We start from the raw sequence: 24,707 nt of genomic DNA on the forward strand, positions 1-24,707 counted from the left end.
TAAACCCGCATCAACTATTCGTACATTAGGTCATTTCTATGCAACGCAGCAGCTTTTAAAACGATGTCACTCGTGAGCTGAATTAAGGGAGAATTATAATCCAAACTTTAGCTTTACCAATGTATTTATACGTATCCGTCACAAATAAACAAACGACAGTTGTTAGTTGTTGTACGGAGTGGTTTTATAAGTGAACATCCCTAACTGCCAGTTTCTATATCTGTATCTATCCATAACTGCTAGTTACTTTCATACGATTTTGACATAATCAAAAGTAACAATCTGTCAAAATCGTATGAAAGTAACTACCGCACCGTGTCGCGAGCATAGGATTCGATACTATTTTCGAATCTACGCGAAGGGTCACTTTTACCAAACGCTAAACGTATTTAAATCAAATTTTAAATACATTTTGTACTTACTGACAGACGTATGACAGGCTACTAAATACCCCAAGTAACATTTCATTCGAGCTTAGGTTGTAAGAAATGCCTTTAGGTTTTATAAGGGTTGTGAAAAGGTTAATGCTTTGCTATCTGGTCATATTGAGTACTTGAGAATGATTACTAAGTCCTAAAACTAATTGTTTATTAATACAACCTTGTAGCTGCTGATAAGAGTTTATATTAACGTTATTTTAACATGTATTTCAGGAGCATATAGTTCTAGGATCTTATAGTTGTCGTAGACTCCTGATTTACTTCTAGAAAAGCTAGCATTAATGCTAAAGTGAGAGCTTAAGGTTAAATTTTTAACCTTGATACAACCATAAAGTTATGGAATATTTAAATTACTTATAAGTATTTTTTAAAACCTATCTTAAACCTTTAGGTTGATAAGAGTTGTCTAGGCAAACAAATTAGGACTACTTGGTGAAAACCAAAAGCATTAAGCACTGGCTATGAGCTAAAGGCATGATTTAAGTCCTACAAGAATATTTTAAAGCTTTAGAGGCATCCTCAAAATATGTTTAATGCTTTTTAGTAATTTCCTAACGGCCGCCATATTTTTTCACTGAAATATAAAAAAAAACTTACTAAAAAGATACATTTTAATTAATAAGGGAAAATTCAGTAGCGTTTCCTATACTATTCCAAATATTTGTTTTTTTATATAGACAGTACTTTTATTTCTAATATAAATTTACACCAAACATAAAATTTTATCTATTTTTTTTAATTAAAATATCTTCAAATTTATCATTTACAAAAGGCCCGTCACTTATACAGAACTATTATCCGAAAGTATCACAATAAAGTGCTAGTCGCACAAGGTTTTCATATTTCCTGACTTCAGCCTAACTACTTACTATATTTTGTATTAATACAACACTTACAAGTTAGCCATTTTGAGTCTTGGAAAGTGTCAGGTAATGGCACCATTTATTAGGGTTCCGTAGCCAAAATGCCAAAAACGGAACCCTTATAGTTTCGTCATGTCCGTCTGTCCGTCTGTCACAGCCGATTTACTCGGAAACTATAAGTACTACAGTGATGAAATTTGATGGGAATATGTGTTGTATGAACCGCTACAAAAATATGACACTAAATAGTAAAAAAAAGAATTGGGGGTGGGGCCCCCCATACATGTAACTGAGGGATGAAATTTTTTTTTTCGATGTACATACCCGTGTGGGGTATCAATGGAAAGGTCTTTTAAAATTATATAAAGTTTTCTAAAAAACATTTTTCTTAAAGTGAACGGTTTTTGAGATATCAGCTCTCAAAGTCGTAAAAAGTATGTCCCCTCCCCTCTATTTTTATAACTACGGGGTATAAAATTCTAAAAAAAATAGAGGTGATGCATGCTAATTAACTCTTTCAACGATTTTTGGTTTGATCAAAGTATCTCTTATAGTTTTTGAGATAGGTTGATTTAACTGTAATTTTGCTGCTACGGAACCCTTTGTGCGCGAGCCCGACTCGCACTTGGCCGGTTTTTATAATTATTATAAAATCTTACACAGAAACATTTTAAGACCCGAGAGTCCTGGGAAGGCATTACAAATATCCATCAAATATGTTTCAAGTTATAGAAGAGTTACAACCAGGACTAATTTAGAACTTAAAAGCTGTCTTCCAAGGTTATGTTAACGTTAAATTAAGGTTGTGAAGGTTTTATTTAGGTTCTGTGTAAGTTGTTCAAAAGGTTCTGGGTTTGAGCTATAGGTTTTGCTGTAGCTCTCAGAAAGGTTCTAAAACGTGGGCCCTTTTTGCACTCAGGAGGTTAATATAAGGTTATTATAAGGTTATCGAGCCTTCTAAGTCTCACGAGTTGATTTCCATACAAAGGTTCTAGAACCTTTTCAAAACCTTTTTAAAACCAAAAATGTTACTTGGGACGTTTAGCGTTTGGTGAAATTCCACCTAACATATGGAAAAAACAAATGTCACCTTTGGAACTAAGTTTGCCTTACATTTTGACAGTGACAGTTGACAATACGCTACTTTAACGGAGGTTCGAAACTTGTGTTTGCGACTTATAGATAGAGTTATAGAAACTGGCAGTAAGACAGCTATGAATTGTTCTTGAGAAGTATGTCTTGATAATAATAACACCCACAATTTGATTGCTTATTAGTAAATTCCACGCCGAACCAACAATTAAGCTCCTAAATTATGCTATCAGTACTGATATATTGTAAATATTGCAATGATTGCAGCATAGTTAGACAGTTAGTAGGTATTATGACAAAATGCCCAGTTATCTCGTTAAATGCAGTAAGTAGTAAACCTGGTTCTACCTTTTTTGGCATAAGATTTATTTGCCTTATCTCGTATTGCATAGTAACGTTTGGTCAAAGTCTCGTTACGCCGAAAATCGTATGGCATAAATCTCGTTTAGTAAAAAGTTATTTCGCATAACATTGTTTAGCCTAATAATGGTATGGCCAAATCTTGAATAGCCTAATAATGCTATGGCATAGGTTTATACAAAGTAATAATATTCGTTTGGCTTTAACTTTGACGGAGCGTCTCCCTACATAGCGCAAACTGGTGCCTTGTATTGTTTCCGCTGTTTGGAAAACGCTCCGCTCCGCTTCGCTGCGCTCCGCTTTGGTTTTGATGAACATGTGCACCTAACACGCTCCTCCTCGCTTTGCTCGTCGTCGCACCTATTTTTAGGTTTCGATCTCATGGGGTTTGTAATAATTATATTGGTCGTTAACTTTCGATTTTTTGATCATACAATATCGTGATTTTCGGGATGTAGGAGAAAAATACCACAATTTGTACATTTACTACATACTTAATATATTATTTATTAAGATAACATTAGGAGAAACAAGATTATAAATAGGTATAGACGAACATAAATTTGAGCAAACGAAACTTAGGTGTTTAAAGATTGTGCCTAAAGAGTTTTAGACCAAACGAGCCTTATGCCACATAAGTCTTGGCAAAGTGATGGTTCGGCCAAAAAAGTTTAGACCATACGAGTTATGCGAAATGAGTTTTGGTCAATAAAGATTATGCGAGATGAGCGGAACCCAGTAAACCTGCATAGTGCAGAGATATTACTTAGGCAATGATTAATTCAAAATTTATTGGTAATAAGTACCTATAAGTACCTATACAGTATGACTTTAGTATTTACTTAGACAGTAGCGCTACTTAGTTCGACAAATAGCTATTTTCCCCTGAAGTAGGCTGTGGAAGTGCACATCTTTGTGCAACACAACGTTACATCACGCGCCCCAGTTGCTGCCGATCCGCTTCTCATTTGCATGACCATAGCTACTTGTACTGCATTTAGATGGGTAATTATCACATGCATCTTGCCTTGCATATCAAATAAATAAATAAATATGTGGGGACATCTCACACACGGCCATCCGACCCCAAGCTAGGCAATCTGTGTTATGGGTGTCGGACAGCTGATACATCTATACAATTACATAGATAGATACATATACTAAATACAAATATATCAACACCCAAGACCCAAGTAAAAATATCTGTCTTTAAACAAATATCTGCCCCAGCCGGGAATCGAACCCGGGACCTTTGGCATAGCAGTCAGGGTCACGAACCACTCCACCATTCAGCCGTCTTGCATATCAGTAAGCTGAAAACCAAAATACCGTTTCGGTGGGTCGAATCAAATTGACGGCATTATTTATGTGCTAACAATTGTTAAACAAAAATAAGACTAGAGTATAGTTAGTGTGATGCTTTTGAGTGTAGAAGTAGGCCTGCCAAAGGAACATAACTATGTGCTTCTCTGACCAGAAGAACCTACCTGTGGCACGATAACTGTTGAAATTTTCTACCGTGTTTCTTCAAGTGTCAAGGTTACAAATATCGTGTAGTTAAATTGTACCTACTTACCATAAACAAAGTAAGAACTCGATCAAACTATCACATTTATTATTTTGTTTCGAAAGTCTCTTTTTATTTTTTATACTTAAGTACACCTAGAGACTAGTTAAATGGTAAAGACAGAAACCATGCAATGTCAATTTTATTTACAGATCTATACCTGATATTCTTGTTAGTAGGTAATACCATGCAATACTAACTACATACACAGTTGATTAGAATCCAACGTTATACCTATAGTCATTGGTATAATCAATCAAAAATTATGATGTCGATGTCGACAATACAACCATACTACATAATAGGGAATATGCAAGTGGTTCAAATAAAGGTCAAATATTATTTATAATAAACTTTGTTGTTTCATAACTAAGACTCCATCATTATTTTTGATTATAATTTATTTTTGAGCAAGTAAATGAAGTTGAAAAGTACGAAAAAACTTCGGTAAATTCTAACTTCCGAGAAACGTCACCCATTTTCTTAGGGCGGATGTGACGTCATATTTCTTTATATATCAATCTCAGAATAATAACTTCTTTGCGTTTGCGTATAGTTAAATAAATGTCAAGTGTAAACAAAGAAATGTTAATGTCACCGAGTATTTGTGATGCTCGTTGTGATCAGATACGATGGATCACATAAAAATTCTTCCAATACGAGTAGATCCTAGCCTCCTATAACCTCTCCACTTCTTGTTTGATATGCTTGTTTGTTTGCAAAGTTTAGGACTTTTTATATTTTTTGTTGGTAGTGTATGGGCTGCCACTAGTTGTTCTATTGTAATGAGGCGTAAACAGCCATTCGCTAGTCAACGAGCCACTCAAATATGCTCCATATTGCAACACAATAAAATTAAATTTGTATTGTAAGTATTATGACATGAACATGACACAAGTTGCTCTTTCTACTTTTAGGTTATAATGGCAGTCGTTAGTATATTTTAAAAGTAGTTATTTTTTTCTAAATTAAGTTATGGAAGAATTCTCGTAATCAGAAGAACTGGACACATTAAATTTATTACGCAGTATGAACGAGTAAACTGTGGCCAGCTGCGGAAAAGGACAGCAAAGACTATTGAAAAGTCGAGAGCCGTGTGCCCAAATATTAGGGAATATGCATATATTTTTATACTCTTATTCGATAGTTTAGATAAGGGGGTTTAGACCAGCTATACTCATCGTGCGGCCCGCGGGCCGCATGCGGCCCGCCGAGCCTTTATCAGTGGCCCGCGTGCCATGAGAGATAATAGGGAATATGCATTTTTTTTATATATTTTATTCGATAGTTTACATCGTTTTATAATACTTAAAAAAACATATATTTTTTACTTTTATCCAGCAAAACCATCACTTAAAGGTTTTTGTGGCCCTTAAAAAAAAAAAGTTGAGTACCAGGGGTTTAGACCTTTGAGATATGCACAATGGTTCCATTCAAGAGAGCCAGGTGCAGGTTCTTACACCCCCACAGATAATAGAATAGAATGACCCACTAACCCTAGTCTCTCTTACTGAGAACCAAAGTTACAGTAAGTACTAGGGTTTCGTTCCCGTGTTCCCGGGAATTCCCGTTCCCGGGAATTCCCGGGAAATATGTCATTCCCGAAACCGGGAAAAAAAATATCATTCCCGGGAATTCCCGGGTATTATTTTTCATCGATTCTATGCTATATTTTCATCTTTATTTATCTGTTTCTCTTACCTAAAACCAAACTAACGGTAGAGACGCCTGTCATATTTTTTACCCGACTGCCGAAGGAGGAGGGTAATGTTTTTCGATTGTATGTATGTATGTATGTTTGTCTGTTTCTTTGTTCCCTCCTGTAGCCTAAACAGCTTGATAGATTTTGATGTATGAGGTATCGTTAGAAGCGTATTGATGGCGCGATGACGTTACATTAAAATGTACATAGCGCCCTCTAGAGGACATAACGTGATGATCAAAAAAATAATATTTTTGCAACTATGCCGTGTGGGGTATCAAATGAATGGGCTTGATTTGCACATTACAAAAATATGCATATTTTAGGTATTTAAATAACAACACCAAAATTATTGAAATAAAAAATGTTCATGAACTAACACCCGACTACTGACGTAAAATTTCATAAAATAAAAACAACTAAAAAGTTACAAATACAAAAATATCATTATAAACAAACAAAAAACCCGACTGCACGCTATAAAGGTGAAAACAAGTCCCAATGTTAATGGAAAGTATCGCAGGCGGGGACTCCGGGGACTAACTTGACCGCCACACAAGGCCGTTTTCTAAAAGTAACATTCAGCTAAATGGTGAAACCTCTGGTGGTCCACGATACTTTTCATTAACATTGGGACTTGTTTTCACCTTTTTAGCGTGCAGTCGGGTTTTTGTTTGTTTATAATTATATTTTTTTATGTCCCGGTTTTGTGTCCGCGTTTTTATTTTTATAAAATTAGGTACTAACACAGAGAAAAAACTAAAATAAGAAGTAGGTTGAGCGATAAATCGCTGAATGAATAAATTTTTCTAAAACATTGCCTCAAGTGTAATTAATTTTAAATAATATTATTTTCAAACTGTTAATCATAATACCTTTGGTTTAATTTACAATTAAGAAAAACAAATGATTTTGCATGTAAAACAAATCATTATAATTTTGGTTGTTAATTTTATTTATCTGACTGTTGCTTTTTTCTACCTATACGAGTAAAAAAGTAAGAGTTATAAAAGTATATTTGATTTAATTGTTAGTGTTTTAATACCCGAAAATAGCAAAAACTAGCATTTAAAATAAATTTCCGTTTCCCGGGAATTCCCGGGAAATCTTGAAAAAATTTCCCGTTTCCCGGGAACAGAAAAAGGTCGGGAAAAACGAAACCCTATTCGCAAGTGCTTAATGTTTCATGGAGGGCGCATTGACGCAGGAGGCACTAGTAATGTGGTTAACAAATCCATCTAGATTATTACATAGGTAGGAACTACAGCTCAATGGAATGGTAGACATTATTTATTGCTACAGGTACGTAAAGTAAGTAGATTTTTAAGTTATTAATCTTACTTAACTATATTTATTAGTTTTTTATTGCACTACTTCATTAAATGATTCATTTTCTTACCTAATAGGTATCTGCATGTGGCCCAAATATAAACTTATCCTTATTTCTATTAACTAATAGAACCCCCCTGTTGAACGGTAATTTATATTTTCTGTATTCTTCTCTATTTTTCTTCTTGTTATTTTTTAACGTATATTCAATATCTTGTGATTTTCCTTTTTGTATTATTCTTCTTTTTCTCTGCGCTTGTGGTGAAGGAATAAATTGATTGGTGACAAATGCGTTAGGGGTTCTTCCAACTGTCTGAAGTGAATAGTTTTCAGTAACATACAAACCTCGTTTTGTTCCATCATCTCCATATCGATCCTTCAGGATTCTGTAAAAGTCCCTCCTCTCTCCTTTAACCGTAGTTTCCCAACTTATTGGTCGTCCGCAGTGGTTGGGAAATGTCTCATATCCACAGGTAGTTGATTCTAAAGTAGGTAAGAACCTGTTGTTATCTTACGAAAAATTAAACTAAGTACTTATCTACTACATAAAAAACTAAATCTACCATAAGTTCCAAAACCTTATTAACCTCTTTTCATAATAGGTACTTACATTAAAAACTAAAACTTTCATTGGTCCTCTTTCTCCACTTTCAAGTATTCGTCTACGGTCAGGACTCACGTGATATTTATAAATGTTAATTTCTGCACTCACGACTACTCACGAGCTTCTCGAGTACAAGCTTCTGTTGATGTAGCAATATCTGCTACTAATGCAGTTGGAAATGTTATTATCAGAAGGAGGATTACCTGTAGATGATCCTGTAGTTGTAACCGGCACTTCAACTACTGTAGGTGTATCAGCTATAGTACCAGTGGTAGCAGTGGTTGTAGTTATATCAGTAACAGTGGTTGTAGTTATATCAGTAGCAGTGGTTGTTGTTATATCAGTAGCACTGGTTGTAGTTATATCAGTTGTAGTTATATCAGTAGCAGTGGTTGTAGTTATATCAGTAGCAGTGGTTGTAGTTATATCAGTAGCAGTGGTTGTAGTTATATCGGTTGTAGTTATATCAGTAGCAGTGGTTGTAGTTATATCAGTAGCAGTGGTTGTAGTTATATCAGTTGCAGTGGTTGTACTTATATCAGTAGTAGTTGTAGTAATTATATCATTATTTGATGTTGACTTCGATGAGTTTTCAGTCAAGTTTTTCGTAGTCGCAGTTTGTGTTGGTGGAGGCGGAGTACAAGTGCAAGTTTTAGAATCCACTTCAGTCTTTAAAGACACAGTAGTCGATGTATTCATATAAGTACTGCTGGTTTCGGTAGACATATTGGTTGTGACTGGAGATTCTGTAGTGACATTGGTTGTTGCATCTTCCTTTGTTAATATTGTAGTTACGTTTACTGTAGTTGGGACGGTAGTAACAGTAGTGATTGGGGTCGGAGTAGTCACGGGATCTTCCACTATAGGTGAAGGTGTTGGAGCTGCAGTTGATGTTACGTAACATTCTTGTAGCTCTACTTTCTCATACTCTGCAAAAAGTAAACATCACTTTACTAAGACAGATGCAATATTATCCCTCTTATTATAAAACGTAGACTAAAGAGAAAGGGAGGAGGTTTAGAACCGGTTGTGGTCCAGAGTTTTCATAAAAATAAATAGTCTAAAGCTGGGTTTAAACCAGAACTATCTTTAGTCTTCGTTTACGTAAGGTAAACAAGTGAGGACACTCACTTCGGCGGTTATCACAGTTGTACTCGTCCCGGTCGCACTGGTCCAGGAAAAGCCGGGCGCCCCCGCCCCTACTGCAGCCCCTTCCGTCCCCGCCAGCTCCGCCCCCGCCGCCCCCGCCAGCTCCGCCGCCGCCGCCGCCGGCCGGGGCCTCACGCCCGCACTCCGCCACCCCAGTGTGGATGCACATCATCGCCCTGATGCAAGAAGGCAGCGGCTGCGGGCAATGCAACGTTATCGTGCTATTGTTGGTGTTCTTTCATCATCTCAGCCATAGGACGCACACTGCTGAACTTAGGCCTCTCCTAACGTTTTCCACCTTGTCCGATTTTTCGACAGCGCTTTCCCGAGGACTTGACTAGATCATCCGTCTATCTTGCGGGGGCCGCCCAACGATACGCTTGCCGCATGCCGGTACGTGGTCTCCACTCAAGAACTTTCCTGCTCCATTTGGTGTTCTTTGTGGAAAGGAACCTAAGGAGTCCTAAAGGATATAAAGATGTAGATATAAGTTGATTAGCAGCGCCGATCATTCGCTGAAACAATATTTTTATTTCCTGTGGGTAGCGCTAAACAAAAGAATTTTGGTACCTATATATATTTAAGTTATTTTACGGTACTTACGCCAATATAATGCTGAATATTAACGGGAATTAATATTGTAACTGAAAAAAAGTTTTACTTTATAAATAAGTAGGTACTTATGTTGTTACAGAGGATCAAAATCCTCTGATTATTATTTATAATTAATATATTTTATTAGCGGTACAATATGCCCCTCAACTACTTATGTTGTTTGCGGATAACTACAAATATTAATTGTTTAAGTATTTCAAGTTAATTCGTACCAGTGATTATAATTTGGTAATGCATCTTTTGTTCGTGGACCAATAATCTATTAGGTGGCTCTATATATTGTTCATATAAGTAAGTAAGTGTATAAATGGTAAGTACACTTACTTACCTATGTATAAAATAAGAACATACTGCTAGGTATAGTCTAAGATTCAATAAGTATAAAATGTATATACGTAGGTAGCTATGGGCAATGCACATGAATATTTATAGTTGTTTTATGATCTCAATCATTTCGACTCGTACCTACTGACTTCTTGTACAGTCAGCTTCAAAAGTAGCTACTTACGACCCCGACGCGACGGCTTTTGCTAGTTTGAAAATGTACTTACAAAAAAATGTAATGTGTATGTGTAACTAACCGCTTCTAAAGCTGACTGAACTACTGACATTTAATTTATAACGATCTCCGATCATCAATCTATACTACATGCAATGCTCAATACTGTAACATGTAGGAAGCTGTAGGTACGTACATTACGGATGCCTTACATCAATACACTCGCCCAACTTACAACACCAATTTTCGGCAGCGTAATAAAATAAAATCTACTATTAATTACAAGAGATCTGTAACAAACAAACATCCTAATTATCCGGAAGTCCCCCGGCAACCGGAAGTGAGGTGCGGGTGCAACGGTCGCCGCTCGGCCTCCCGCCCCGAGGTGAACGGGTTGTGTTCCCGGCACGGTCAAGTTTAAAGTACTCGTGTGGTATCGATATGTTAAGTGTAAGTATGTTTGTTTGGAAATTTAAAACAACTTCACGGAATTGGTAGTTTGTTGTTGTTAATTTGTAATTTTAATTAGGAAGTAAGTATACCTACTTGGTATATTCTGTTCGTACCTAAGTTGTATTTCCAAAAATTGACAGTGGAAATCATTATGTTTTAGTTCGAAATACAGGTTGTTGCAAAAAGGGTATAGTGAGCAGAAAAGGGGGCATTCTGAATTCTGAACACCTTTTGTTCAACGATCTTTGAGAATTCGATAAAATTCTGTCCTTCTCCATAGAAACTTTGTTTTTCAGGTGACTTAACTACAACCGGTTTCACCATTGAGAAAAAAACTAACCCGAGAATTAGTCTATTTATTCGAAAGTAAGCCACGTCAACAGCGGCACGGCTGTACCATACTTTTCTCAAAGCAGTTCTGGGCATTTTCTATAATTTATTTATTTTATAAAACTTATGCTATCATTACAGAGTAACCTAATTCGATAGAAAGCTCAATTTTATTATAATTAATTAATTTTAACAATGGCAAAACACATACACAATAATACAATAAAAATTACATTTAATCAATAAAATAAATCTAAAATCAACTTTAAAACAATTGTCACACAAACATTTCATTACATATTATAATAAATATTTTTCCTTAATTTGCGATTGTAGCATAAAGCCATAAAATAATAATAAAAATTGGGGCAAACTTCTAAATTGGGGTAGACAAGTCCTTAAGTGTACCAACCATCAGGTATAGAGTGGGAGGCCATCGGGCCCGCTGCAGCTGCACCGATGGCAAAAGACAGGTGATGGTAGTAGTTTTATGAGGACTTCGGAGTACAGAGTGTTGAGTGTGACTTAAATGAGTACCTAATTAATATTTCTACCTCTAAAGGAAATATTACTTATTTATACGACCAATAAAACATAATTTACGGGTAACCGCATAACGTTTTAATCAACAGAATTTATCTCAATCAAGTTCCATCGCCGCCTGTTCGGCCATGCTCCCTCATTACGTAACTCCCACGTACCTCCGAAGAATTGATTTTTGTGGACAGGAGGCGCCCCGCGCATGCGCCAACTACCCACGCACACACGCGCGTCACTCACCAACACAGACAAACAACACAGTCTCCCCTATAAACCAATTTAGACCTTGTGGTATCACACTGATAGTGTACTTTCCGATAAATGCGGTATACAGATGTTATTTTTAGATAATTCGTAGCTATACCCACGAGTACAATCGCGCCCTCTTTCACACAAATCGGAAAACCCCGTCGGAAGGTTTTCTCCACATATTTTTTCGGCTTAAAACCGGTTTCAGCCAATTCGTTTTCTATTTAATTGAAGCATCCCGCTTTTCCCGTCACACACGAGTTCTGTGCTGGTGTCCTAAGGGGTTGATTAAGGTTTTTGGGTGGATTTCGAAACGGTTACTATAAATAGACACCCAGCAGACATATTTGCGAAAGGAGGACGGTGAACGATTTTCATTCATAAAGTGATTCATTTAAAGTAAGGTAGTGTGGAAAGTGCATTGCTTGTTTAAATCGAGAACCTGTGAGTTTCCCTGGATTACTTTGTGAGCTGTGACTTGGTCGCGAGGTGCGTGGACCAATCGATCCCATACGTCAAGTGCTGAAAGGTCTACGGTCAACCCTCTAACAAAATGTAAGTTCCTACATCAAATGCGTACTGACTGCGTAACCTTTTTTAATATAATAAGTTAAAGTATAGTAAGTTAATTACGGTAATGGCTCTCATTGATACGGTCAAGTTGGAAGACCTATCGGAAAATAGCAAAATTGATCATATATTACGGTCTAGATTCAGATTGGTCTAGCATCTGCTAACTGCCTACTATAAAGTAGGTCGATAGGAATGAGTACAGAACACTTCAATACATTATTGATGTTGTTGGGTATTTTGGTAGTCATAATATTTTTTATGAAAGCCTTTGTTAGTTCGTCACCCTCCAGGCCTCCACGCTAGCAGTTGCAATATATAAGTTTTTTCAGTAAAACAGTTTTTACTTAGGAGAAGGGACGATATGAATGGTATGATGACTAAATAATGATTAATCATTTAATATTAAGTTAGAATCAGTATCTGAGTAGGCAGGTCATATAAAGGTATTTTAAGAAAGTCACTTTTTAAAGACCCTGCTGCCCCATTTGTCATCTGGCGGGTACGATATGAATGATATTATGACTAAATAATGATAATCATTTATTAAGTTAGTATCTATCTGAGTAGGCAGATCATATTTTTTTTTATTTTATTTATTTATTAACAAACACATATTGGTACATATAAATTAACAGTATACAACACCACATAAGCCTTCAAAGGTTTGTGTGTGATGCGATTTTAATCTACCATACAAGTTATTTTTAGGTAATGATTAACGTAGTCATACAATATAAGTAGGTATAAGCCATATAAGCAAAAGTATTCTAGCACCTTAACATACGATCACAAAAAAATACAGCGAGCGAGACCGTGCCGGCCGGCAGATAACACTATTCATTTCTTCATAGCTCTTGATAGAATAGTAATAAGAGTGGTTTTTAATTACACTTGCAGGACGGGCGATCACACTAAAGAAACTACCGACATTGTAAAATTTATCACATTGACGACATATACAGGGTGCTAATTATTTTCTAATGATTGTAGGAAAAACTCTTTTAACTTTATTTTTATATTTAAGGGAGTAATTTTTTTCCGGATTTCGTTTGGAATACTATTTATTATGATGGGTACTTGCTGTGCAGTTATGCGTTTTCCATAGTAATTGTTGTGTTTGGGTATTTTGAGAAAGTTATTGGCAATTTTTCGAGTAAAGATTTTGTGGGATATGGGCTTTTGGATTTCCTGGTTAAAAAATTGTTCTTTGAGAAGCACGTATTTAAATTTTAAGTCCACGGGCAGAACACCACAGTGCTTGAATAGGCCGTTGCAGTTTTCTCTGAACTTATTTTTAATTTTAGGGCCAACTATGTTTTTGATGATGATGCAATCTACCACTGGTTCAACTAATATAAAATATAAAGGTATGTTCCTGAAAATTTTAAGAAAGTCAAGCTTTGATAGATCCTTGTCATATTATACAGAAGGACCATTTTAAATTGTTTTTTCGGACTCTGGTGGTATATAATATGTAAGGGCTATACATAAATTATACATATATCGTAACGGTGGAGATTAACATGAAATGATAAAGTAACCTTATTTTACGTAGGTACATACGTTGTCTAAGTCGTGACTCACAGTAAGCTCACGGTCCGTTTAATCCCGTCTATAATAGCATCATTGGTCTTGCATTGCAAAACCTTTAGCAGTTCTTCCATGCCCTTTTACAATGGCACAAAGCAAAATATACTTACCACTTGATACGCTTTTAAAGAGGGCTATCGACCCTTCCAACAACCTTTGTGTTTGTGACCTTTAATAGGTGTGGGTGGTAGGTTTCTAAGTACTTTGTCAGTTTAAACTAGTGTACCTAAAGTTTGACTCATGATGTAGTAATTAATGAGATACATACGATATAATTATGTACTTAATGTATTACAATGAAGCCATAGCGGGCGTTTTCACAAAGTTCAATTAGGTACCTAGGTGTATTTTTTACTAGTCAGTTTCTTGGCCCATGTCTAAAACACCATACAAATGCTACCAGCCTAGTCTAGTTTCCAAATTCATCATTCATCAGCTATTTCAGCACTTAATATTGTAGATGCGAAAGTATCTATATAAATAAATACACAAATTTAATACAAACTGAAACCTTATCTACTTAATAAGCGAGCGAAAACTAGCGAACTGAAAATGCACAGTGAGCAATTATTTCTCGCCAAGGCACGGGTGATGCTGTGAGGCTTCTATTGTTGGGGCGAATGCCTGTGCACTGTGAATAGAAATATTTTCCTTTTACCTTTTTGCCATTTTAAAAGCGAACGAACAATTCTCTGTATCAAAACTGTAGTCAGCGCAACCCAAGGGCGATCTTGAAACGAAAATTCAGTGAGCTCCTTTCACAATTTCACTGGTAGGTACCTACCTAGTTGGTTTATTCCAAATAAGTAGTTTAAAATATGGTGTTCATCATCATAATATTGCAACCACCTAGATAACAACGTTGCTGCTTGATGTGAAATAAAATAATTGTTAAAAGTTGAGAGTGTACATAGGTGTAGTATCCTATGAAGTAAATCTTCTAATTAGTAAGTAATTTAGGCGAGTCTAGACCATATAATACTCGCTTTTTTTCCATTACAAGTGAAAGTGAGGCGAGTTAATGATAGACAGACAGATTTACAGCGTCCGGACAATGAAAGGTCCCAGTATAGAAGGGATCTTAAAAATAAAAGAATAATTTCTGTTCCGAGCAAAACGGAAAATTAAAATAAATTACATTTTATTAGTACAAGAAAATGTTGACAAGCCGTGACCCTGAGGGCGTATGTTATTTTTCCTGTTGTAGCAATCTAATACAAACATAAAAGGTTCCATAAAGCTGTTGAATCGCGTGTTTTGCTTTGTTTCAGAAAGTAGTTCTGGTAAATAGTATTATGTAGGATGTAATTATAGATAATTTTTGTACCTTTATTACTTTTAAAAACATAGGTATATGTAGGAACATCTCACACGACTTTAATACAAACTTTATCAGTTACATTACTGATATACCAAAACGCTGGCTCATTTCGTGAACCTTACGCTAAGTTGCAGAAGGGGATTTTAAGCTAGTGTCGACCATAATTGTAATAGGTACGGTCAAGTGCAGAGAAACCTGACCCCCCTCTCATAGTATCAATGCTTCTGAGGGGGGTCAGGTTTATCTGCCCCTTACTTACTGTACCTAGCTTTGATAGTATACGGACAAAAAGAGTCAAACATTAGCTTAATACTCCTTTCTACAACTCGGCATGAGCGTAGCTGGCGGTGGCGTGAAAGACGTTACAATGAACAATTCTCGTGGCACTCGGCAGGGCGTCGGAAGGCGGTCTGGCGCCGGGCGGCGACGGCGACATGCCGGTGGGCGGGCCCAAGACCCCGCAGCAGATCGCCGCCCAGCGACGTCTGCAGCAGACGCAGGCGCAAGTCGATGAGGTCAGTACAATCCCCGGGGGCGTCAGTCACTCTCTAAATCAACCAACGAACGGACAATAATTGACACAAAAGCGCCCCGAAGCTTCGGAAGAACAAAACTCTATCGTGGCATGTTCATTGCGTGTCAATTTTGGTTTGTTGGTTCGTTCGTCGATTTAGAGTTTAGAGAGTGACCCCATGGTCCTGCTCTTGACTCTATTTAACCACTAACATAATTCAATGACAATCACATAGCTTGTCATAATCAAGTTATGATTAACTTGACTGAAACCAACAAAAGATTTCATAGACGATTTACTCACCGACACGCACGACATAGCCTGAAGAAGCAATGGGAAGATAATCCGTCCTCCAATTTAATGCAAATAACATTGTGTTTCAGGTGGTGGACATCATGAAGACCAACGTTGAAAAAGTGCTGGAGCGAGACCAGAAACTATCGGAGCTCGATGACAGAGCAGGTAAATAGGATAGAGCCTGCCCTGATAATAAAGACATATTCCAAAAAATTAGGTTATTTCTGCTATACTTCAACACAGGCTGTTACAGAAAGGGATTTGGGTTGCATCGCAAATTTAAAAAAGTAGTGGAACAAAAGATGATACTTACCCCTGAATCACACCCCTTTGGTTAAAAAAGTGTGATGCTGACGCGGTAGAAGATTTTTTTATTTAATTTAAAACAGTGACAGCAACAAATAAATAATTTGAATTTTGAACAATTTAATACCTCAGATAACATTAAAAATCGACAGTAACTATACCATGTTGACGGTCGAATGGCGTAGTGGTTAGTGGCCCTGACTGCTATGCCGAAGGTCCCGGGTTCGATTCCCGGCTGGGGCAGATATTTGTTTAAAGACAGATATTTGTACTCGGGTCTTGGGTGTTGATATTTATATTTAATATCTATCTATCTATGTATTTGTGTAGATATATCAGCCGTCCGATACCCATAACACAGGCCCCGCCTAGCTTGGGGTCGGATGGCCGTGTGTGAGATGTCCCCACATATTATTATAATTATTTATTATTATTTTTGCAACACATTTAGATATGTGTAGACCCAGATCTGGGTCGACAGCCCCTGGTAGGAATAAAGTTACTCTTATAGTGTCAATTTAAAGTTCTATGAGTATTTTTTATTATTGATTTCAGACGCGCTGCAACAAGGTGCTTCGCAGTTCGAACAGCAGGCTGGGAAGCTGAAAAGCAAATTCTGGCTTCAGAATTTAAAGGTCAGTCACAGTATATTTAACCTTTTCACTAGGTTTTATTCGTAGTACATTTTTATGAAAGTCAATATTTTTTATATTGCTCTGGTCCTTCGTTTGGGTCTAATCCTTGGTCTTTGAAAGAAGAAGAAAAGAGGCATATGCTGAAGAGAACTCGGGAATTTACGCACATAATTTTGATGGTAACATAGCTTTAGGTTAGCTCTAGAGTGCACGAAAGCACTCGAGTGACGTGTCTCTTTGCCTTGCCTTGCCTATATGTATACATACATTTAGCAGTTACAGGCTAACCTGACTATCCAATCCGTTTTACTACGATGACAAACCCTAATCTAGCTCTTGTGTTTGTATCATCGACATGATAAGATGAAGAATCTTACATTGCTTATTATTTTCAGATGATGATTATCGCTGCTGTCATTGGAATCATCATACTGGCTTTAATCATCGGTACGTATACTTAGTAATTCCTCTAATCTATCATCGTCGTGTATACCTTTATTTCATGGCAAAATTATTCTGTAAAGTATACCCACTGCAAGTTATTGTGCTACAAATTGTCACTTTATTTCGGTTTACTGTACCCAGTTACCCATGTGCGGCAACGACAATATCCTGTGTTCAGTAGCTCTTAACTTACATACGTCAACTCCAAAATACATATTATTATACATTATAATATGTAAATTTTTGCCGTGGGATGCAGGTAGTATACGTCTATGTAATCACGATCACCACTATCAATAGACTAATCATACCATTTCGTATTTCCAGCCAACTTTGTGTGAACAAGTTTCGATAGCAGCTGTTTAGTTTACCCGTTATGCGTTATTAGTTGAAATAACAGTTATTTTAATACGTTAATGTAGAAAATTGCGCCATTGCCGGTAAGTGGTGATGGATTTTGTGTTGCTTTGGTACGTTGTTTGTGTCATCGAGGCTTCGGTTCGTTTTCTATTTGTATCGTTGGTTGTGTCTGCTTTTATTGTCCATGTGCAACTTTAATATTCTAAATGTTATTTCCACGATATCTCTGGTGTAGAAGAGTTTTACCTACTGACTGCAATCTATAGTTAGTAGGTACCTATTGGTAATTTTATGCTTTGAATTTACTACTTACTTACCTAACCATTTTAAATTAATAAACTAACTTACGTACTTCATACGTAACTTGATAAATAACCTTAAAGCTTTCGTGCCTTGTACTTCAACAACTAACATCTACTTGCTGTCCTAAATTAAATCAAAACTTTCAATTAATCGGTGATGATTATTACATAAATGAGCACTGGAAAAGTTCCAGTAACAACAGCACTAAATTACTCCTAAACGAATGATGCCTCCTGCAAGGGGATAAGGATATTTATTATCAACTAAAAACGAAAATATTTGGAACAAGTTCAAAATTAAATGTTTTAAACGTTGTAATTTTATAAGTGGAACTTTTTCATTGCCGTGAGTCTAATGTTTATGCATTACACGAGAAATCATATAGTTTGGTTCTGATATGTACCTACCATTATTTCGACGTGCTTTAGACGTATACTGGTTTAAGTTCATTGTATCAATGAGGGTTAAATAAAGCTTTAACCGTTGTGGTTGTAAAGAATATTCACAATAGATGCGGAATGTGGGTGTACATATATATTTTAAAATTATGTTAATATTTAAAACTACTATTTATTATTAACAGGTCTGTAAGCCCCTCATAGAGGACAAGTTACATCAGCAACCCAGGTAATACTTTATTTATATATCTAATATCTATACTTACTTTTAATTACTCATAATAGTCCTCCTATATTTCTATTTCAAGTGCCAATCTTGGGCAAGCTAACCTAATAGATTTACCAAGTCATCATAGGTAGGTACATAAAATGTATGTATCTAGCTGACAAGGCCATAGTAGGTACCTATAGGTACCTGTACCTACCATAGTATCCAGCATTTGGTTCCCGCAAGGCTGTCTCTTTATGTTTATATACGTTTTAGCTTAAAACATTTATAAAAGATCTCTTTCTTCAGCTTTCAGATGACACTTCTTCACAAGCAGAAAACCTACACATCACGAAAAACTAATTTTACTGAAATATTAGATCAAATGAAGAAATATTTATTTTCGTTCCCGTAATTCATAATATTTTCGGAGTAAAAGCCAAAAATATGCAGTACTTACTTACTAATCAAACAAATGTTTAGACTTGAAAAAATCGTCCTATCCATTTAATGAAACTATTTGAAAAAGGAGGGGAGGGGAAGGTTTAGGCCGCTTCAATTTTGAAAATATCCAATAATTTTACATAATTAGGAGTCTACCTAATTCAAAAGGAAGTATACACAAGTAAGTATAGACCCAAGAATTAAAATATGTCAGAGGTATCAAGAAAAATTGAGGAGCTCTAAATCTTACATGACGAAAAAATATTTTTAGGACTTCCTTTGTTTCTAGATCTTCCTAGTTTTAGAATAATATTTTTGGCTTTTTTCCTGTTCATATATTAAAGTATTCGCCTTTAGTAAAAGTGAAAATAAATGATGTTTGTTAGAGACACTCGCTGGTCCCTTCCTTCAGTATTTTGTAGGAATTTTAAAGCTGAGATTTCGAAAACTATATTTTGTTGTTAACATACAATATTTTTAGATAATCTTTCTTTAATTTGAACAGTTTATCTAATGTACCTACCTAATAGTAGTGAAATATCAATCCAAATCATATCTCGAAGCTTACCGATAATACTGTGTTCACAACAAATTTTAAAATGTTGAAAATATTTATATAACCACTTACTCATAATTACTTCTTTATTTATATTTTGGACCAAACATTCATAGTTGCAACAATTTGTTGTTTATTTTGTACTCATTACAAATAATATTTATCACGACTTCACGATCACTTTGTAAAGCGTTGTACCCACACGAAAATTTTCTAGAAATGTACAATATTCTGGAGCAATTTATTTGATATCACCTTTAAAATTATGGAAAATGTTATTGATGTTCTGAATATAATCTATATTTGATTACTATAATGAAATATTTAATTTATAAATTCCAATGTTTTTACTTTGCTACTTTTATAGGAAAAAAGTATTTTAATTTTGTGTACTTACGTCTTGTGGTGAGTTATATTTGAAACGAAGTAGAATTTAATAGCATTAATTGTTGATATAATGATAATAACTCCTGGAACGCGGGCAAATGCCTCTATATCTTTACCTTTAAAGGTACAAGTTATTTTCTAAGTTTCTTAACTTATTTACCTTTCACCCGCACTGGTGGCATAATATTGCTGAAAACAATTATGGAGTTGTTCTGAATAAGTTGCATGAACATTATCAAGTTATTGTAATTTAAATTGCGTGTGCATTGTTATTATAATAAAAACTATAGGCTTTTATAGAGAAATTGTATAAATACTACTTAGTTAGATTGTTTCAAAAATCTTAGTTGAATTGTGGCTTCAAAATATAAATTTTAAGGTATTATTACCTAGTTTTCAAAATCATATTTGCTGAAAAACATACAAAGAAGCCAGTGCTTATATTAATACTTAAACTGTAGTTTAATCATTAAAAATATCTTATAAGCGATTAATTTAATTAAATGTATTGATTTATTGTTTAAAATATAAATGGAAATGTACCGTTACTGTTGAAAATTTGAATGAAGGAGAAGTTATTATAATAAGTTTCTAGTTTTAAGAAATATTCGCCTCTGTTTCGCAAATGCAATGAATTGCTCATTTAGTTGCACCTTAACCACAGACTAAATAGAGATACTATGTATGGCCATACTCACTCCAGAGTACCGGAGAGGTCTGTCTGTGCAGGTATACGGTTTGCCGTGGTGTTTGTGGGGAACTCCGGTTTTCCGGAAGGGTTCATTGGAAATAATTGATTTTCGATTTTGCCTCGATCCGATATTACAGGCTAATGCGACTCCGATGGACCAGAGTGTGTGTGGCTTAGACAAGTAAACCACTATCACTGGTATGTGGCCGGTATAAAAGAGGGTAAAGTAGTACTCACTGAAAAGATGACTTTAAATAGTTTATACGGATTTTCTTTATATCTACTAAAATCAATTTCAGAAAAGGAAAATTAAGGTAACGGGTCCATATTCCGAGGTAAATAACAACATTTGAAAGTAAGTAAGAAAAATAAGCATTTGTAACCATCAATATTGATGTGAAATATTGTCTTCTGTAAGAATATACGTTAAATTTTATATTTCTTAACACAGATTCATTGATAACACATTAATTATACTTAAAAAAATATAATTTATTACACATGTCGATTTGCCCTTATACCGAGGTAGGATTATGGTTTCTTCCATATACCGAGGTAGCCTGTTCCATATTCCGAGTTAGTCCTGTCAGTGGCTCCATGAGTGTGGCCATGAACATAAGGAAATTACAATCTAAAATATCGATATACTTTTTTAACCCTAAAGTACTCCAAATAAATTTAATTATTCTAAATAGTAGTTGAAAATAATGAAAAGAATTAAATACTCTCCATTTATACTGGATTTCGTGATAATTTCTATTATTTATGTAACATTTTCATAATTCATTATTGCAACTGGTAACATTGGCTAGAAAAAATATTCATAATGCTTTTATGATGTTCTATGGACTTTTCCAAGCGATTAAAAAAAAAATAGAGTAGAGATGGGGTAAATTGATGAAATAGTGACAGTAATCGAATATAATCGATTATTGAACTCGAATGATTTAAACATTTTTTACTATAGTTTTTATCTAAGTAAGGTCTAAAATTTTTCCACGATATTTTATGTTCTTACTTAAATGTTTAAAAGTTGATGATACGTAATAAAAGTAGATGTGTAAGGGATGAGGAAAAGTATCGAATACTTACAAAAGCCAAATACCTTATCAGTACTAATTTCCGATGAGTACCTAATGTATTTACCATAAACGAATATGATTATAATAAAAGTATCTACCCAGGAATCGATCCAGCATCGATTATTTTTTCATTCAAGCATAGGTCGGAAGCAAGGAACATTGCACTAGGTACATCTCTATGGCGCATGCGCGCTGGACTGGAGGCGCGCCGGCGCCATGTTCAATTTTCCGCCGAAAAGTTTGCCGCTATTCTTTGAAAGTATTTTTGTTAAGTCTTTACATTAGAAAACAAACATCTTTTATTAAATTATTATGTTTGTATTTGCAATATGCAATTGGAAAATCGATAAGGTAAGCTTGTGTGCGAATTATTTTAGGAAATTACGTAAAATGGAAATATTTTTATGTTTTTATCAGTAATTTGGCATCAGTTTAGTTACTAACCTAGGTTTTTGTTCTAGCGTTTTCGTTTCTAAACTCACTAAGTTTTGTGAAAATGGGTACCAACTTATAAGGATAAGCTTAATTCTGTCAACTATCCATACAATTTACCTACTTACTTTATTTTTCAGTGACAACAACAAGAAAATGAAAAAATCAACCAGACCCCTAAACCAAACATGAAATGCATTATACAGGACATTCATTTATCTGGGAATTCTGGGATAACAATATTACAACGGCCATCAGACCTCGAAGTAGAAGGATAATGGAAATAAAATACAGAAATGAAATTAGGCAATTGTGTATATAAGTGTTATAAAAACTCCACGGTCGTGTGTGTTATTTTATTCACCCAAATAAAGTTTTACGTCTACAAATTTCTTTCTTTCTTCTTTTATAAAGAGTAATAAGTAGGTAGTATCTAGTAGTAGTTTCGTAAAGTCAGGCATATCTATCCACACCCCTTTTATATTTAGGAAGAAAGTCGCTAATTCATCTTGATTTTATGGTTTGATGACGGCATCGGATGACACTGCGAAGGTGTGATGTAGTCATATTCCGATTTCCGAGGTAGGTACCTACCTATGTAAAATGTCATACTCCATGTTAGGGGTTCAGCAAGTATTTTAATAATCCATATTCCGAGTTATCAAATTATCGATTTAGAAACAACATAGATTTGTTACTCAAATCATACATAAAATATTGGTAAAATTATGTATCACTTACGTTAATAGCGATGAAATAACACTGTTTTTTATCATTTCAAATATACATACTAAGTTAAGGTTTTCTATGTAACCATGATTTTTGGGTCAACAATTATCGTGTCATATTAAGATTCCTAGAGGATATTTTGTACCGCCGAATTAGGTTATAAGCTTGTCACGTTCATCATTATTATTATGTAATCAAGCATATACTTCAAATGTTATTATTTGTAAAGTTATAAGCTAAAAATCATGACATAGTATTTTTCCTTATACCGAGGGTAACTCGGAGTTAGGAACAACGTATAAAAATCAGGCCCTTATACCGAGGTATTTTGTTTTTGAGTTTAAAGGGGTTAAAGTAGTTTAAAAAGAGTTAAAATTTAAATTTAATGTAAGTATAAGAATATAATAAACTAAATATAAACTATTTACAAAGTTGAACGTCGTATAAATATTAAAAAACACAATTATTAAATATGGCTGGCCTTACGTAAGCCGGGTCGCGTTTGTATGAAAAACATGGCAGCGTCGCCCTCACGGCACATTACATGAGTTTTTAGTAATTTTAGGCAATTTTAAACAAATTTACTACATCAAGTAGTTTCAGTTAAAGATAATGAACGATTAAATGTAATTTTAGAGTATCCAAACCTATTAAAATGAGTAATAATCATGAAAATAAATATAACTCGAAATAAGGACGCCATTTTGAATACCGCGATATATGGACCCGTTACCGTAAGCTATTGCACTAAGTTAAGGTACGAAATTGTAAAAACCTAAGAGCTCTTGTATTTCGAAACAGAGGTAACAAAACCATTCACTGTAAGGTAAGAATACAAATACACCAGAAATAATATGTTAACCGTTAAAATAATTTAGTGTAAGATAAGGTTGCTTTTATAATCCTGTCGGTCAAGTGCTTATAGGAAGGTACGAAGTACCTACTAATTAACATTGTAGCTAAGACGGAACAAATTTACATTCAAATTACGAACAAAGACAAACCATTGTACTTAATTTTTGTAAATTTGAAATAGGTATACTTACATACTACACAACCTACAATACCTGTGACGGATTTTTATTATAAAAGCGACCTATTATGAATTATAATAAGCAAAAATAATTATAAACGGTTCCTTAAAAAGTATGTCATTTATTGTAACTAATATGGTTTTTTGTTATTTGTTTACAGTGGTCAGTGTAAACAAATAACAAATCTTGTACTTTTTTCAAATTTGTTTTTTTATTAAGTACCTACCGCTACCAACAATCAGTGCAAATGTGGCATATCTTTTTGAGACACAATCCTGTATTCAAAATATTATGATTTCATAGCATTTCAGTTTGTGTTTAGTATTTTATATAACTAAGTACGTATGTAGTATATTTGCATTGCACATAAAGCATTAAATTAGCACTGGTTTCACATTTTGAGTTTCAGATTCAAGAAAATATCTATGTATGTATACGTAGGTACGTGTACCTACCTATCTTCTACTATAATATAAATTATGTAGGAAATTGTATTATGTTAAAAGGCATTGATTTATTTTGTGATTGAAAGTTTTGCAGAGACGGTCTTCACTAAGACGGTCTTCACTAAGACAATGTTTTGGCAATTACCTACCTACTTATGTTGAATT

At 34.9% G+C, this 24,707-nt stretch overlaps 2 protein-coding genes across 3 annotated transcripts; one reads left to right on the forward strand and one right to left on the reverse strand.

The window, feature by feature from the left end:
• Positions 1 to 8,071: 8,071 nt before the first annotated feature.
• Positions 8,072 to 8,683, reverse strand: LOC125488800 (bypass of stop codon protein 1-like). Its single transcript, XM_048622283.1, has one exon. It carries the CDS (start codon positions 8,681 to 8,683, stop codon positions 8,072 to 8,074), a length of 612 nt encoding a protein of 203 aa, XP_048478240.1.
• A 3,234-nt stretch (positions 8,684 to 11,917) lies between these two features.
• On the forward strand, positions 11,918 to 20,410 carry LOC105390573 (vesicle-associated membrane protein 2). Of its 2 annotated transcripts, XM_048622125.1 has the most exons (8): positions 11,918 to 12,347; positions 15,671 to 15,791; positions 16,174 to 16,252; positions 16,949 to 17,028; positions 17,424 to 17,475; positions 17,800 to 17,912; positions 18,719 to 18,762; positions 19,051 to 20,410. In XM_048622125.1, coding segments are annotated over exons 1-6 (348 nt in total). In that variant the 5' UTR covers positions 11,918 to 12,345; the 3' UTR covers positions 17,814 to 17,912; positions 18,719 to 18,762; positions 19,051 to 20,410. The 2 variants fall into 2 exon arrangements, with proteins under 2 accessions (XP_048478082.1, XP_048478083.1); XM_048622126.1 differs by lacking the exon at positions 17,800 to 17,912.
• Positions 20,411 to 24,707: the final 4,297 nt, after the last annotated feature.

The sequence above is a fragment of the Plutella xylostella genome, chromosome 7 (assembly GCF_932276165.1).
Source record: "Plutella xylostella chromosome 7, ilPluXylo3.1, whole genome shotgun sequence".
In the NCBI taxonomy this organism is placed as follows: Eukaryota; Metazoa; Arthropoda; class Insecta; order Lepidoptera; family Plutellidae; genus Plutella; species Plutella xylostella.